General features: G+C 41.0%; 1 protein-coding gene across 1 annotated transcript; it reads right to left on the reverse strand.

Moving 5' to 3' along the window:
- Positions 1 to 3,572: 3,572 nt before the first annotated feature.
- chka (choline kinase alpha) lies at positions 3,573 to 17,925 on the reverse strand. The gene is made up of 12 exons (XM_028407844.1): positions 17,507 to 17,925; positions 16,985 to 17,093; positions 15,427 to 15,480; positions 10,794 to 10,907; positions 10,402 to 10,535; positions 9,511 to 9,615; positions 9,195 to 9,253; positions 9,002 to 9,089; positions 6,699 to 6,807; positions 6,489 to 6,595; positions 6,291 to 6,372; positions 3,573 to 5,677 (listed from the first exon to the last, which is right to left on the reverse strand). The coding sequence occupies exons 1-12, from the start codon at positions 17,740 to 17,742 to the stop codon at positions 5,618 to 5,620; spliced, it is 1,257 nt and encodes a 418-aa protein (XP_028263645.1). The 5' UTR covers positions 17,743 to 17,925; the 3' UTR covers positions 3,573 to 5,617.
- Between the last annotated feature and the right edge of the window lie 405 nt (positions 17,926 to 18,330).

The raw sequence follows: 18,330 nt of genomic DNA on the forward strand, positions 1-18,330 counted from the left end.
CTGTTTGTGTATTTGCAGATTCAGGCCTGCATTGTGATGAGCTGTTATGTCGCCGCCAGTCAAAGACACACCCAGCGTCAGTTCTGCTGTCACAGTTGAGTGTCTGTTTTTTTTTAAAGCACGAACAGCAGGTGGGTCACATAGATGTAAACAAGCCTCAGCTCTCCAGCTGACCATGCCAACACTTTTAGCCTCCCCACTACTCTTTGTGTTAACATTCCTCTGCACTGCATTCTTGTCGTGCTGTTGGTCTCTGTGTCAGCAGTGGGAACCTCTGTGTGTCTGTGACAGATACACTAAAGCTCTTCCTCGTAGCTCCACCACATGTTCGGGGCCAAAATGTTTGAAATGTTATTGTCACGTGTCTGGATGTGCTACAATCACGAAGAGAAAAACCATGAAGATGTGTCTTTGTCTCACTATGAAACACTTTCTTTGTTTCTTCAGGTTGAAGAAAGAGAGCCTTAAGCAACACTTGTTGACCTTTGTCCCTTCCTCCATTTCTGCTTGCTGGGGGGTTCGCATTCCTTTCGGTCTTAAACACAACCACAAACACAGATACACAGAGTAAGACCCCTTTCCACTATTTTACCTGTTACCTCCATGGCTCCTTTTGTATCTCTAGCTTTTCTTTCTTTTTAATAACAACACCTACAGAAGTCTCGCTGTCATCTGTCTGTTTCCTTATTCTTTTTGAGGGGAGAATGGACTTTTTAGCAACATCTGAAAAGTTGTGAACACAACTACATGTATTTCTTATGCTAGTAACAATGAATCATTCTCTAAAAAAAATCTGTATGTCTGCTTCTTGACCTTTGATTAAAACGCTGCCATTTGACTACTCTTGTTCACAAATTAGCATTGATTCACAGTTTGTTGATCTGTACACACACGCTCCAAAAAAATACTGCACTTCCTTAAGTGGCCACTTGAGCCTGGCTTCCGAAAACTGCTCATAAATAAAACCTCCATTAAAATAAATTTAAAAAAAGGTTTAGCTTCACAGCAGAAATTAAGCATGTCTGGGGGCCTGGTAGAAAACTGGTCTCTGGATGACTGGATGATGTGTTCTGTACATCATGCAGTTGTTGTAGTTACACAAGAAGAAGAGAATATTAGGGAAAACATTCATTCGTTATCTAAAATATCACTTCTTTACCTGATCAGTAATCTGTATGTCACAGTATTACATTAACTTAGCTAGCAGTTACTTGTTTGGAAGTTCCATACTAGCGCTTTGCTCTGTCTTTCAGCTAAGCTAACTGCTTCTAGCCTTTGATTCACACACATGTGTCTTAAACCTTTACATCAAACCTATGCACAAATACTCATTCACAACAATATGGGTAAAGACAGCGCCATGATTTTGGTCACCTGATTCTGTAAAAGTATTTTAAATCCATTTGGACCATGACCCTTTGTGAGTCCCAGACTCATTGTAAAGACACCTTAGACAATAGGCTGATGCCACATTTTCTTGACAATAACCCTGAACCTGTATGTCATGTAGTTTACTTTAGATGTTATATCTAGTTTTTGCCCACAATCTGGACATGACACTACTAAACATTTTGTCTTAATGTATTGTGATCCAGTCTGGGTTTTTCCATTTCTGTGGGTCCTGACAGGGCAAAGTACTCACCCAAACACTGATAATTCTCCAGAGTGGCATCTGACTCACATCACGATATGAACCACACACACAACCTTGTTGTTGTTGCCCAATGTTGTATTTAATTGAAGCAACAGGCCATCAGTGAAAGAGTGACAGAGCCAGATGAACAGTAGCTGTATCACTGAAACTGCAGACCTGCTGTCGTTGGCTGCGGTGTGACGTCAGCAAAGGTGATCTTGTGGTGTATGAACATTGTATTTGGCTACAGCTTCGTTCCACGCGGCCAAGTGTGACTCATCACTACTCTCAGTCCAGCATTCCGCCGTCTCACTCGTCTCAGTGTCCATTATCTCAATGAGCTTTCCACATAAATCTGCTCTGACTGCGTCAAACACACTGCAGCAACAAGAACATTGCAAAAAATTGAAAGAAATTCTAGCCTGTTACACTTTAACTTCTGCCACATCATGTATTGTATATGCTACTATGTACCATGTTTAATAGATTTCAGGAACTAGTTGTTGTGTGTAACCTTAACCTCTTGGTGTCTTTAGATAAAAGGTTAAAGGTCTGTAAGCTTCATCCTTTGGGGAACATGAACATGTAGCATTAGTTGTTGAGATGGTTCGCTCTGGACTTCACATCATTTTGACCGTATCATTTTGTGCATATGAACATGAATCATTTTTGTGACAGCGAGCATGAGAACCTAAAGTTGTACCCCGATATATATAAGACCTGACCTTAACTTCTTGTGTTTTAATGGCTAACCCAACTGTAAGGGAAAAAAACGAAATGAAAGCTACATTCACAACGGTCTTGAAGCCTTTCACAATTATAGCAGCTGCAAATGACGACACATTGATACCAACTTTACCCAAAGCTTTAGCCTGTTTTTGAAACCTAACCTTAACCAGTCTTTTTTCCAACTCAATTGTCAATTCAATTATAAATAAAACTTAACTGCAGGTGAAAACAAAACTGCTTATGGTTTCAAGGCGACTTGAACCTCAGACTCCTGAGTGTTAGTTCATGCACTGCATTTATCGGATTATCATACAATATGATCCTGTGATTATGACTGGGGCCTTTCTGTGTTCTGTGTGTTTGCACGTTCTCCCTGTGCCTGCGTGGGTTTTCTCCGGGTACTCCAGCTTCCTCACACATTCTAAAGACGTATTTGTTAGGTCAATTGGTCACTCTAAATTGCCCGTGGGTGTGAGTGTGTATGGTTGTTTGCCTGTATGTTGCCTTGTGATGGACCGGTGACCTGTCCAGAGTGTACCCTGCCTCTCACCCATATACAGTTGGGATAGGCTACTGATTTATCTATATTTCACAGAAAAACTGGGACGCTTCATGTCGGTGTGAATAAAACTATATATTACATGACAAGTACTCAATGCCAGTTACACAAGTGCTATTCATTGTCACCTCATTCCCTGGTTGAAAGTCCAGACTCTTGAGCAAATTATCGGCACCATTCAGCCAATTTATACCTCCTTCAGTGGACTCTTTAGCTGCCTTTAGACACACACACACACTCATAGTCAGATTAGATCCAATCAACTGACCATGTTGTTTATGTGCGAGGTGGTACGAGTGTTGGCCAAAGTTCACTTCCACTGTTGTTCCAAGAACTCCTGAAAAAAGGGCACCTATAAGGAAATGCCCCTTTGGTCACAGGTGCTCGAGCACATGAACACATGTTCAAACACAAAAGTACTGGATCAGCTGTTTTTTTTTTCCTTTTTGACTTTTTATTTGTGCAAAGCAGTACACTTATTAGCCAACGTCCTTTTTCTGTGCTGCTGCAGTTCACCCAAATGTATCATATCAAGTTATGAGTTCATCATATGCATCCACTATAGCTGCATAGACTGCAAAATGTTATCAGAGGTCACAGAAGAAAAAAAAAATTGGAATATATCAACACAATGAACAGTCGTAAAAGTAACAAGAGACAAGTTTGTTGTTTATATTTGGATAGTTTTTCTATATAGTCGTGAATTTATACATACAGTGACGGTGTGTTTGTTCTCTATACGAAAGACTGATTATTATTTTTACTGAAAGAACCAATTACAGTGAAGTTTTTGGTCCACAGTGTGTGTGTGATACTGAAAGTAAGTATCATGGAATGTACTACAATTATATGGTGTCAACCAGATATTATGTAGAATAGTGACAGATCAGTGCAAAACTTACATTAAAAAAAAAATCATAAAGATAGAAAGAAAAAAAAAACACATTCTGGTCAAGTAAGAAGAGAAAACTAAGATTGTAAAGATGTACCAGTAATACTTTTAAACTGTCCGTTATAATCCACTGCACATTCTACGGTTGGACCACATGTTCCGCTGCAAATATAACACAAAACAGGAAATAACAATAAAATATACTATAAAATACACTTATAAAAACTAAAATGTCAACGACCCACAGGTATTCACTGTACTTTAAGTATCCTTAAAAGTGCCACGGTAGACATTCGAAGGCCAGTATCGGGTTACTGCTGTAGTGATCCGTTATAGTTTGGTGGCTTCCATGCTGCATAAATCTCACAGATAAACAGGGAATATTGTTTAAAAGCTGCTCAACCAAAGCGTTACATTGTAAAACCATATTTAATTGACTTCCTACAGGTACTTTACTGCAGGAGTGCAATCGTTGTTGTTTAGGTAGAACATTGAAAAACAACACGTTCCAAATGTGTGATTTGGTTCTGTAGGACGAGATGATGTTTGGCCTTAGCATTGGTATTTTTAGCACAAGCCAACAAAGTGCGTAATTCGATTTCAAACTACTGCTGTTGTACAGTAAAAACTTGTAAACTTGTGGGGCTTAGCATGAAGTCACTTTTAGTCTCTTTAGGCTTTGACGTCTAATAGGCACTGCTACTGTAGCTGAGAGTGGCCTGCATAAAAATAAAATCCCAATGACCATTTAAAGGCAATGTTAAGGCTGTGTTAGCAGCAGGTGATAAGTCAGTGTAGCCTACTACAGCTTGGTCCAAGTGTCTGGTGCACTTGGTGCAGACTGAGGTAGACTCAGAACGATTGGATGAATTAGTCACAGTTTTAGGTGAGTTTGACTGTCTGTCAAACACTGTGTGTTCCAGTGTTGAATTTCTTAAGAGTGGTCCAGTTAAATACATAATTAAATGGATTGTGGCTACCATGATGTGGCACCAGCATCCATTACCACAACAACGAGCCGCTGTCACAGTGCCAATCAAGAGTTCAGCCAAAACAGGCTGGGGCGAAATCAGAGCACGCAGAACCGAAGTGTAAACTACGCAGAGATCTACTTGTCACAGTGATCCACAATATTACCGTAAATCCACAGTTGAGCAAAAAAAAAAAGTCACAGCATTAAAGTAAAGAAGCCACAAATAAACCAGGCCTGAGCCTGATTTGTCTCTTTGTTTTGGTGGAGTACGTGGCCCAAAGGAAACTATTCACATTACTTAAAAATATAAAATAAGTGTATTTGCTGTGGCCTAAAGGTAAATAGTAAACAGAAAAATCCAACAAACAGTAATATCTGTGTAATATCAAGAAAACTGGACCTGTCGATCCAAGTTATCGTTCTAGCCAACAACAAATAAGCCCATCAGTAAATGACAGGACCAGGAGCTACTGGCACACTGAGATCTATATATAATATACGTACATAAGTAGCAATTGGCCGCTTCAGTGAGCAGAAAATCTACCCGGAGGTTTGCATTTTGTTTTTTTTTTTCTCCCCCGCAGAGCATTTCCATCAGGGAATGATCTATACATACATACACATTGATGCAATGTTAACATTTCAAAACTAAGCCGGAACTCCCAAAAAACATCCTCCTCCTTTTCCTCCTGTTCAAAGCGCTTGTGTTAGCGATATGGTTGGAAGGCAGAAGCAGGGAGCAACCTCTGAACTGTGATGAAGGTTAGTATGTCACTCTTGCGTTCTGGGCTGAATATGTTGTGTGATGATCTATTCAATCGTCCGATTCTGTTAGACCACCCAGATCTTCTTCTGCTGGAAGTAGGCATCAAATCTGGCCTGGGCGTACTCCTGCAACACAGGAAATCTGATGGTCAGGCCACTGACCAGACTATTACCAGACTATAAGTCACACTTTTTTTCATCCTTTGGCTGGGTATGCGACTTATATATTGAAATATATCATTTGTTAGCCTTGTGTCCTGGCGTCCCATTACAAATATATGGAAAGTGTGCTTGCAGCTGAGAATCAGACCCCGCACCTGGCTATGATAAGGAATTCTATGTTCTGATTGGTCGATAGGCCGCTAATTCCAGACAGCTTATTTGATTTACGTAGGCCCACCTCTCATGGTCAGCAACAGAATAGACACCGGGTTGCGTCCTTTTTTTTTTTTAGCTGGTGCGACCTATAGTCCGGAAAATATGGTAATTATTTCCAGCCATGTTTCTAAAAGCAGGCCAGGAAAGGCCAACTTTTTAAGAGGACACTGTGAAAGAGTGAACTATATCAGCACTTTCCTCTATCAGTGTAACATGGCAGCCTGATCTGACCTCCTCTACAGTAAATATTGACCATATATATCACCCTCCAGCACAATACTTCCCCTGTCTTGTAGCTGTCTACAGACACTCAAAAAAGCTAATAGGAATACATGGGGAGAACATAAAATCTGATATTTACCAGGTATCCAAACTGGATGGTGGACAGCCGGGCCTGGATGATGGACCACAAGCCCCAAAAGAAGTGAGAGGCCAAAGAAAACCTGCCATTAAAAAAAACAAAAACACAGACATTTAGTTTTGTATTTCAAGTCTTGTGCACGAGTGACCTCGAGTCTGTTTTTTTTGTTTTGTTTTGTTTTTTTACACCTGAGCTCACCTGTTGACCTCCACGTATAGCTCCTCCTTCAGCTTCATCTGGTCCTCGGCGCTCAGGTTGTCAAACCCCTGATCGGACTCACGCAGGTAGCTTTCAATGAAGTGAAGCTGCACGTAAAAAACCACAGCAGACAGCAGATCGTTAGCAAAAAAAACCATAAATAAATAAATGAAGTAAGATGACAGCAGAGCTAACATGTCGGTACAACACCTGCTGGGCTTTTGTAGGGTAGTTCTGAGTGTTGACTTTGAAGAAAGGGAACTCGTCGCAGTTGTAGTCGTACATCCACTCACAGAAGTGGTTGCCGATATCAAATCCCCTGAAAGGGTTAACAGATGAAGAGGGAAACATTATGAGACTGGTGAGGCCTTTAGATGAACACGTGGCTATGCAGCTTTAACAAAACTATATAAAGTTTACAGACTATAACATATTAAAACAATACTCAAAATATATAAATAATGCACGTAAGACACAGATATAAGCAAATTAAAATGTCAATCAAGCAAAGCAGTCACATCCCCATTTAAAATCCTTATAAAATAATCTACAGAGGCCAGTTCCTTCAATTTTAAAACATTTTGTAAAATATTCCAATGCATTTACAACCTTAACAGCTATTGTTTTATACATCCATTAATTTAAAAATACATTATATACACAAAATATATGGAGACCACATAGAGGGAGCATTTATGGTCATCACAATAGACTGCATTCAAATGTGATGGCAGTGAAGGTAGCACAATGATATCCACGCTGCTATCAGGATACTGGGAGCTGTTCCTCCCTCCTTCACTCTGCAGATATGAAGGCAATGAACTACATTCATCCTGCCTGTGTCCTTCCCAGAATCTGTCTTATTGGTGGGCGTGTTCTTCCGGTGCTCACATGGCCACGTGTACGCTGAGCAACATATGAAAGGATTTAAAGGGGGCCATGCTAAAGGGAGCTAAGGGGGGAGGGCGCTTAGGAATTCAAACATAGCTCGTTGAGAGAATTAAAAAAAAAACAAAAAAAAAACAAGTGCACCTTCAGTCACACAAAAACTTCATTTTACAAAGTATGCATCATAGTCTATGTCTGAGTGCATCATGGCCTCCATTAGTAATACTGACAGGTTTCCATTGTCGCCTGTATCCTGGGCATCCTCACTAACCAGCCAAATTCTGGTTACATAACAGCTGCAGTGAATATTTTAACAGTAAGGAGGCCATGTACGACGGCCAGAGTGAGGCAGAGCATTGATGCTCTCTCTCTCTCTCTATATCTATCTATCTATCTATCTATCTATCTATCTATCTATCTATCTATCTATCTATCTATCTATATATATATATATATATATATATATATATATATATATGCTGTTTTTCCCTCTGATTTTGCTGTCTTTCTTTTTGGTATTGCCCTTCTCATCTTGTTTCAGAGCACTGACAGCTAGATGGGAGGAAAATAACTGGCAGGAGGATGAATGATGGTGATGGTGACGCAGCAGCAGTAGCAGCTGACGCAGATTTAAGCCTCAGCATAGTCTGTCTGAGTGCTGGGATCAGGCAGTGTTTTTTGATACATTACGTTGTTTAAAACATGAAGTACAGAGACCCAGAGTGTCAAAAATGACACAAACAAGCATTGGATAGTCAAATATTAAATATCACTTTCTTATTTTTATATCAATCATATTATAATCATCATTATACTAGTAATTATTCATGTGTATTTGTTCTAATATTAAGCATGTTGAGCCTTCACAGAGAGGGATTCATAGTTAAAGTAAACTCTGTCTAGGCATCCCAGAGATTTCCCAGTAATTTAATACAAACTAGAGGGTATATACAGTACCGGTATATCCCCAAACATCTTCTATTTACTGACAAACTGTACGAATGCCACATAATGTGACAACAGCACACAGTCTCTGTTCTGTAAGAACAAAAAATAAAGGACAAGGACAAAAAGTCCCAGATAAGTTTGAAACTTCCTTCCTCTCGTCTTCTAAGTTTCACTTCCCTACATCAACAACTCAACAGAATAAACTGGTTAGTCAGGCTGTTTGACTGAAATGGGAGAGTCTGATTGTTTTTTAAATTGTTCACTTTCCTTTAGTTTCTCCATGACCTAGTTTCTGACTCCTATCTTTCCTAAGTTTAGTACTTTGAACACATGATTAAACTGATAAGGTTCAACATGAAGGAAAGTCATCTAAAACTATAAATAATTCATGGTGATACAAAAGTGAAAGAAACTTTCGTATCACTTAAACTCCAAATTGTTAACATGTTTGTTTATTAATTAACCAAGTAAAAATAAAAAAGTCACATTTTTGGCTTTTGTTGTTAGTTTCTGTTGTATTTCCTGTTTTATTTTGGAAGTCCCCCCGAGGATTTCCTGATTGTCTGTACACCCCCCGCCTGGCTGTTCAACATTTGTGTGTATATACTCTTATGGCACAGTAAAGAAGAACTGAATGACACCCTTGGGTGTAGGTGAGCGTTTTGTCAGTAACGTACCTGTAGTTGTAACTGCTGTATTCAAAGTCAATAAGCATCAGCTTCTGTTTGTCGGAGCTTTGGCGGCCCTTCAGCAGCAGGATGTTCCCTATAAGCAGCACACACACAGACACATGTATAAACAACAGTTTACTCACACAACAACAAGAATATTGAATACTATAACAGGAACTGTGGAGTCTGTGTGTTTTACCTTCCTGGCAGTCATTGTGGCAGAACACCACAGGAGAGTGAGTGGATTCCAGCAGAGACCTGAACATGCAAAAACAATGATATCATCATATAACAACGTAAACAGAAACCGACTTCGCCCCAGATTAAAATTACCCAAATGTTTTTATCAGCTGATACCAAGTGGAGACACAATCTCAGAAAATAACATTGATGTTTTGTCATTTTCTATGAAAAAACAGAATAATAGGATCTACACATGTGTTACACAACAGCACATGCAATGCATGGTTTATGAATGTGTGTGCGTATGCGTGTGTGTGTGCACAGGAACCTACTTCAACATTTCCATCTCCTGTGGGAGGTTGTAGCCGAGCAGTCGGTTGAAACGGCGCAGATGTGACTCCCGGGTGAAGTTCAGTCTCATGACTTGGCTCAAGTACCTGATGACGGTAACATCAAGCTGTTAATACTTAATACACTTTAATGAGAGGCAGCTTGTGTCAGCAAATGTGCACAGTTTCCATTCTCTATCTATGAACCAGGTGTTTGATACATTTGTCGCACTTTGTGTGCTTGTTATTAGCACAAGAAAGTCAGCTGTGGACACGTTTTTATAACAGGCTGTAAATATCTTAGATTTATTGGAGCTCGGCTCATTTTTGGAGTCAGCCTCAAGTGGCCATTTGGAGAACTGCAGTGTGCAATCTTACTAAAGCTTGTTTTAGGCAGAGTATGACATGTCACATAAAAACAGCCTACAAAAACTAAGCACTAAAATCTTATTAATCTGCCTTTAAGATAACCCATCATGTCAAGAATACACTTTGTAAACAGGTAAATTTTCAAGAAGGCATTGTTTTCCAGGAAATTTTGCCTCAATATTGTTACTGTAATATATTTGGTGTTTCTGTAAAGGTGGAAATTTACAGATTCAGTTACACGCCTGGAAAACGAACAAAAAAATGCTCATTCTATATGACTCAGTCAGTGATAAGTGAGTATTTAGATACACACAATATTAGTGGAATGGAACAATGGACTTTATAACCACACGCTGACACACATTGCGCAAGGTAGCGCACAACCCTGTAAACACATCCGCATTTCAAACGGAGGTGCATCCCGATAAGAGCTGATATGTAATCGACAGTGTTTGTTGACGCTTTGAAAAAGGCAGCTTTCTAACAGGGTATTTACATGAAGACTCAAAGACCTTAATGACTTACTTATCCATTGTTCCAAACAGCCATTTTGGCTCCTTGTTGAAGGGCATTGTCATTCCGTGAAACTTCGCCATTTTCTCTGCGACCTCTGCTGAGATGCTGGAGTCGCTTAACTCACAGGTGTCCAGTTTACGACTCTGTTAACAGGATTTTATTATTAATAATGGATTATTTTATTTATAAGAGCATCATTCTGTGATTCATGACTCAGCATATTTTAGGTCACACTCTAAAATATGTTGACCTTAATAGCTATTTGCTATTAATTACATATATTTTAACACATTTTAATACTGTAAAACAAACAGAGAAAAAAAATGATTTTTCATCCCCAAAGTTGCATAAAATATTAATATTTCGTTTTATATCACGTTACCACATGCATGGTGACTTACAGGGACATACTGCTCCAAGCGGCCCTGAGGGAAGATGCCATAGAGTTTTGGTCCTAGCTCCCTCTCCGCTAAGATCGCAAACATCACACTCTCTAGCACCATGGCCTCCGCCCCCTGCAAACACACACACACAAAGTAACACATTATTTACACCTCCACCATCTCTACTACCCCCATCATTGGTGTAAAAATGCAACATAAAACTGTACATTTGCTCATCTTGTCTGAGTAAGAAGCTACTTTACAGTGAAAGGACGGGCTGTGACGTGTGATGCCACAGCATTGTGTATGCACGTCTGAAAGGGGCTCAGGAAGAAAGGAGGGTGGAGGAGACGGATGGAAGAGCACTGAACTCTGTGGTTAGGGTTAGTTGGCTTTGCCTGTCAGAGTGGATAGAGGAGAACACAAGAGGTAGATTCAAACTTCCAGGAAGTCTTGGCCGGCTCAGAGCAGCAGTCGCTGTTGTAGCAGCCGAAGCAGAGACGACAGCCTTGTCTTTCTGGCTTTATCTTAGAGATACACAAAACTCCCACACATGCAGCCTGTAAACCCCAACAGGGGTTCAAGGTTGAACCTTCTCTCATACCAACACAAACATGTCTTCTGGAGCCTGAAAGACTGAAAGCTGTGTGCTGGCTTCTCACACACTTGATTCTCCTCCAGTCTATTGTGTGGAGCAGGCAGAAAACTCGGGCTTCTCACCAAACAGGCAGGATGTCATTGGCAGAGGAGAGAAAGAGCTCATTCATTTGCAAACACACAGGTGTCAGTGCAGAAGAGTCATGCACCACCAGGCGATGAGAGTGCTGCAGAGCTGACCGGTGTACTGAGCAGGGACGGCTGACGGAGTCACTGTGTTATGTCTTCACTGTACTATTATTTTTAGCCTATCTCTCTAAACCAAATTGCTGATTGCCCATTTAATATAAATAATGTGGTAGTCAGATTGTGCTGCATTCTGCACTCTTTAAAAAAAAAACCTAAGAGGCTGCAGTAAAAAGCGCTGTGTTGTGTGGTGCGATCCATCCACTCTTAAGTGAATAACCTTCAGATGAATAGCTGCAGGGATTTGGATCCGAGCTCCAGGTCTTTGGCCATCAGCCAGGGGAATGTGTTTCATACGGACAGTCCAGCGGGAAGTCAGCTCTTAACAAAACAATACCGTTTTGTTAAGAGCTGGATTATTTTCTGGATTATTTTGAACCATGCTGTGACCACATCTCTCAAAACAGAGCAGTGATCTCTGAAGAGACAAAGTCAGCAAGGAGTTTGAATGCCTGGACATGAAAAGGGAATGTCAATATGGGATTGACAAAACCTGCAGTTCCTTGAAATTCCTTGAAAAATTGAAGCAACTGCCATAAGCTTCCAGCAAAAATCAGCAAGTTTATGTCCAGAGCATCCCACACTAAGCTTCCAAGCACTCTTCAGAAACATATGGGTGATGTTATATATGTCAAAGAAAGTGACTAAAAAATATAGTAGTTCATCAAAAAAACAATCATGTTCCTCTTTCCTGGCAGAATGTTTAAAATGTACTATGAAATTTATTTATTAAAAAAGGGTGATTTTTTTTTATTTAATTAAACAGAATATGAAGAATTCCTGGACAGACTTAAATATCTACCATCCTATCTGCTTAGATGTTTCCATCAACGAACATACAGTGGAAAAAACCTCACGAAGAGCTTGAGCAAATAAAAAAATGGGAGTTCAGTTAATTCTGTTTCACTCACAGAGCCGTTCAATCAGGGTGAACGCTCCCTGTTGTTACGTAACTCCTTATCTGCAGAATGCTTATCCACATTACCATAATCATCTTGACACACATGCTGCTGCTCCTGCGGGGTCTGCTTATGAGATGGATCACAGCATTCCAGTGAGTCAGCGAGTATATATATCCAGTCAGGGGTTTCAGTTTGACCTACATATGTATGTATGCAGATTGACCTCCTGTATATTAAACCTTGCACAGAAAAGGGCAAATAGAGCTGCTTGCCAAGGGGTCCCCCTCAAGTGTAGAACCATCTGAGCCTGTCAGATCATCAGAAGGCCGCTGTGGGCGACATGTTCACAGACAAGGCTGTATTGCGTCACATCGAAGCTGCAGCTTAGCCTTTTATTAGAAAAGGTTCAATGACATCAGTGTCACTCACGCATTGTTTCAAGGCTATTATAGGTTGCTCCTGCAATGCCTCACTACAAATGCAGTTTTTAGTTTATAAGAATCTTTCATTATTTACACATTAATGGCTAAATAAGCAGATATGTGTTCATTTTAGAGGCTGTTTTAGAGGCTGCTGCAGCATCAGTACTCATAGTGAACCCAGCTGCTCCCATATCGACAGTCTGTCAGCTCTGCAGTCCTACATCCTCCAGTCCTCCATGTTTTATTTCCTCTGACCTATTTTAAATGCCAGTATTTTTTATAGTGCTTTGTTTGATTCGACTCACTCTCTCTTACACACACCTACACACAACTCTTCTTTAATTTTACAAGTTAACCATCAACAAGTCAATAGAAGTTGCTGCTCACACACAGAAGAATTTTAACATCTGTCATGTACGCCTCCCTCACGCGGTTTCCTGCTGTTAAGACAGGAAACAGAAACTTCCTGGAGTAAATCTGAATATCCTTGAACCCTGCGTGTCACATAGACGCTCTGGAATTTGAGTGATTACAAATGAATTTTAACAATGTAACAATGGTCACCTATCAGTGCTGCTCCTCTGCTCTGAGGTATTTAGTGGCTGGCCTTGGAGCCGTGCAAGCAGGTGCACTGTGGGCAGCAAACAGCTGCTGCTGCTTTAACCTCAATACTTATCTCTACTGTTATGTATGTCAACAAGCCAGTAAGAGGTTGGATTAATGAAGTTCAGACCAGTCAAATCCATCTGAACTGAGAAGAACCGGTGTGACATGTTCCAGTCATCCGTCTACAGCGGTGAACTCGTGTCAGCAGTCACTGATAGGGGCCGAAATGAGGGCATACGCTGTTATGTAACACCCATCTGCCAGGCTGCATGTATGTGTGACAATGACTGTCATTTTTCTTTCTATTAATCATTCTAATAGTCATTAAGACTATCATAAAAATATTGAACATTAATAACAAGTCCAAAGTTATATCTTTACAGCTCATGATCAGATTTTTAGTTCACCGATTTGATTATTGCACTCAATATAAAATATTCTGATTTATGTGTCAGTGTTTTTGACATCTCTACCCTCTAAATATTTATAAAGTGACCTTTATGCTCCTCCGAGTGTGTTATATGTGTGTTTTGGGTCATTATCCTGCCATAGGACCTATGACTCGCAACTGTGACCAAACTTTCTGACAATGGGCAGCACATTTCGCTCCAGAATACCTTGATAGTCGGGTTGGATTGTTGGTGGATTGATTAGCTAGTTAATTTAGCATAGCTGGCTATTGTTAGCAAAACATATTTGATTGAATTGTTGTACCCTGAATGCTCCGAGTGCAAAAGAGGGAAAAACTGACTGCAGTACACTCAATGGCCACAGGTGTCACTGTTACCCAGGGTTTTCTGAATCCCACAAGTAGAACCTTTAAAAATATGACTATTTATTTGTTCAACTGTTTCTGCTTCTCAATGAATTATTGAAAGTGTATCATTACATTATCTCAAAACTGAGCAATGAGTGGAAACAATTCATGTGTCTTCTTAATGACATGTGAGCGACTTTGCTGTGGTGAAGCCTGAAAACTCCCCACAGGGATTATTCACCGTCATCCCCATCTAATCCAAATAGGATTGAACCTGACCAGACAGCATTGTTTTTATGGAAGGCAGATGCAGGCGAGGTTATCCTAAGACACTGACATCTTACTAGAAGAATGCTGCGTAAAAGCATTCAGAGTTTTAACAATAGCTAACTGGCTGATGACCTCACCGCCGCCGCATGACGCAGAGTCATCATCCAGCTTAATGTGAAGGTGAAAGGTCGCAACCACATTACGACGTGGAGGAATTTCTAGGCCGGCGGGTATGAGGCTTGGCTGGAATGTTAAGTATATTAAACATTACTTCACCAAAAATATCACATCCTTTCTAATTGTATAGTGGCCTTATTAGGATTTCTGCACTATTTAATACATTACTGACTTTTTTATACTTTTTTTGTTTACCTTTCTTGGGTCTGGTCTTACACAGTTTTGCATGTATTTTATGAGGAAAAAAGTAATTTGCTTATGTTTAAGTACACAGAAGCTCCACTATCAACAACACTAAAGGTAGAAAAACTGACTGTTGTGTACACACTTTTATCACAAAGTGACTTTTATCTACTCAAACAGAGCAGATAAAAGACAAAAAACGGAAATGGAAACAAACAAAAACAGGGATTGGTCAATAACATTTCCATTCCAACATTACAGTCATGCGGCGTCAGGAGGTTAGAAAGGGGAGACAGGTGTTAAATCAATACTTAAGTTTAAAAAAAAAAAAAAAGGCTGAGCCTTCTCTGTGAATCCCCACAAACGTCTGCTGCCTCAGAGGACCCGGACAGATCCTCATCAACAAGGATTTAGGAAAGCAGCCATCAGTGGGGAGGGGGTGGAGTGTTGTGGAAGTGCACTGTATGGTGGCACCGTCACCAGTTACTTACTTGGAAGTGATTTTCTTTGTTTGACTGTCGAGATTCTCCTTTATTACAGGACATCTATCAACAAGAGAAAAAGGAAAGAACTATCCATGAATACAAGGAAGCCCCCCGCATGAACATCAAGACACCAGGCTGTCTGTGCCTGCGGTGCAGACAGCACATGTTCAAAAACACACACCAAGTTTTTTTGGATTGTTAAACAGACTCCCCCTGACTTACAGAGAAACAGAGAGAGCAGAGAGTCAGAGGAAAAGAAGAAACCTGCTGTGGGATGTTTTAAATGAATCTGCTCACATATCTTCTTTGCTGAGATACACTGACTCCGGTGCAGTTAAGCTCGGTTTAATCATTAGTGGCAGTGCGCTCGGACAAAGACATCTGAGTTCCCTTAATCATATTAGCTTTTTGATTAGACATCAGTAATTCGTCCTGAGATGGCTGCAGTTACCTTGGTGAAGGACACAGCGTTTCTACTCTCACTAGTAATAAAAGCTAACCACTTTGCACGTGTATTAGCAATTACACAGAAGTGAGTTAATACTTAATGCAGGTCTCATCCACCTGCGGTTTAATGCACGCATGAAGATGAGAAACTTGTGAGGCCGAAGCAGATCTCTGTGACATTGTTATATTTATCTCAGCCAGCTGAAGCAAACAGATGATGATGTGCAAACTGTCTGATGTGCCTTAAACTCACCACTCCAGTATTTGTGGTGACTTGAGCTTTGAAGTGGTTTCTGTCACACTTAACTGCCGGGTGAGTCAGGGATCGTGACCTCTGGACTCACCGGCCACATCATGCTAAAGAAGATAAAAAATGCAGCCGCTGAGAGGAAAGTGCTTTATCTGTGTGTTTGTGTGCAAACTGTGAGGCTACAATGAGCACACACACACACAGTGATAGCCGTTTAGTTTTTTCAGGTGCAAATGTGCAGAATCATCGTCAGGCTTCTCTGTGTGTCCGCTCTAGCTCAGAAACGAGGCTGACTTCTTAAAAGAATCACAAGACAGGGATTTAGAGAAGAAAGAACAAAAGCAGGAGAGGTGTTTTTCAGCACTTTGTTTCCCTTCAACACTGAATCCTCCCCATGTTGCGCTACATGAGTGTTACATCTTTTTTGTATTAGGCTGAGATTTCAGAGATCTCATACTGTACCGTATATTTTGGTGGGTTCACCTGGAATAGAGTGCCCAAGGCACGCTCCTTTGGGAAGCCTACGGCAAAGAACACATGCATGTACAGCCATGGGGGTACATCACCATGTACAACAATGGCTAACACGCACACACACACACACACGCATGTGAAGGCGTAACTACATGTGCATGCATACGCTAAGTATATGACCTTCAGACACACACACACACAATAACCTCTTTTGGTGGCACTGTCACATCACACAGCTGTCTGTATATAAGTGACCTCTGACCCCTCCATCTTACAGCTGATTAGAAGCACTAATCACAGACTAACAGGGGAAACTACTTTCTCACACAATGTTTTAAGTGTTTGCTTTTGTGTGTGTGTGCGTGTTACAGTGAAACAGTCTGCGGCTCCCACCTGCAGGATGGCCCCATAGAGGCGCAGCAGGACACTCCTCGGCTCGTCCCCGACAGAGTCCAGGCAGTCGGGGAGACTGCACAGGAAGAGCTTGTTGCTCAGACCGCCCCTGGAAGAACAGGAACGATTAGTTGTCTGTATGTCAAGCTGATTAGAGACATTTGTTTAGTCGCTTTATTTTACTGAGTCATCACGTTAAGGACAGAACCTCCTGGTTAAAGTATCAGAAAGAGATCAGTAAATATTGTCTAAACATCTGCTTGAACACACAAAGCACACTGTGGAGCCCAATTTTAACCACAAAACATCCCATTTCTCTCGCTTGTGGGTTAAAAACGACTTTGTTTCATCCTAACTGGACAAACATAAAGTATTCATGTGTTCACAGTCAACATAGTCACGCTGTTGTTGTGACCCAGCCTAAGAATGAGCTCATCTTTACAGGCTAAAGGGAGCGCGGGTTCACATGTAAACAGAAATGATGCTTTAAATTCTACCACACGCACATTGAACACTGTGTACCTTATGACGGTGATGTGAAAGTCGGCATCAGCCAGGCTCTTCCACGCTCCGTGCAGAAACTCCCTGCACCACAGATACGCCTTGCGACGTGTGTCTGGGTCGGGCTGGTCGACGCGGACTAGCTCCTTGCAGTCCTCCTGGGTATCGGGCTGAACCTGCAGGGCGTTTTCGGTCACCAGCAGACCCAGCGACATGGAGGGGGAAGTGGAAACCCCGTTGATAAATCTGGTTTTCATTTTTTCAATTCAGAAAGACGACAGACACGCGGCTGGTTAGTGTCGCAGGAGCACTTATTTTCAGTATTTGTAGAACAGGGGGCTGCACTTTATTTCTTTATTACTCTTGAGCTTTGTAGCAGACGCAGACGGCAGAAGACACAGCGACGAGAACCGTTCACCGAGAGAGAATGAACTGACTGAGGCGTCCGGACAAGCTGAGTATCAGGGAGGAGAGGTGGGCGGGGCCGGAGGGGCAGGTCACGTGACATCGCAGCCGCCCTTCTTTATTGGTTGTCTGGGACACAGCCCCGCAGGACCACAACAAACCCCGCGATGCGTTCACGGACTGTCGAACAAACTCTGCTAAACACTAATGACACAGGCACAAATATACAAAACAAACTACTAAACAGATGCAATGATCATAAAGTCAATATGTTCACAAAGAGAAACAAACCTACAATAAAAACATGCAAAATAACCACTGAAGCTCCAAATAAATTGAAAAGATGCCAAATAAACAAAGGAGACACAAAAAGAAAACAGAAAAAACGCAAATTTACCACAGACAAAACTAGCACACACCAGATTAGATTATATAACAAT

This window comes from Parambassis ranga, chromosome 6 (assembly GCF_900634625.1).
Source record: "Parambassis ranga chromosome 6, fParRan2.1, whole genome shotgun sequence".
Taxonomy (NCBI): Eukaryota; Metazoa; Chordata; class Actinopteri; family Ambassidae; genus Parambassis; species Parambassis ranga.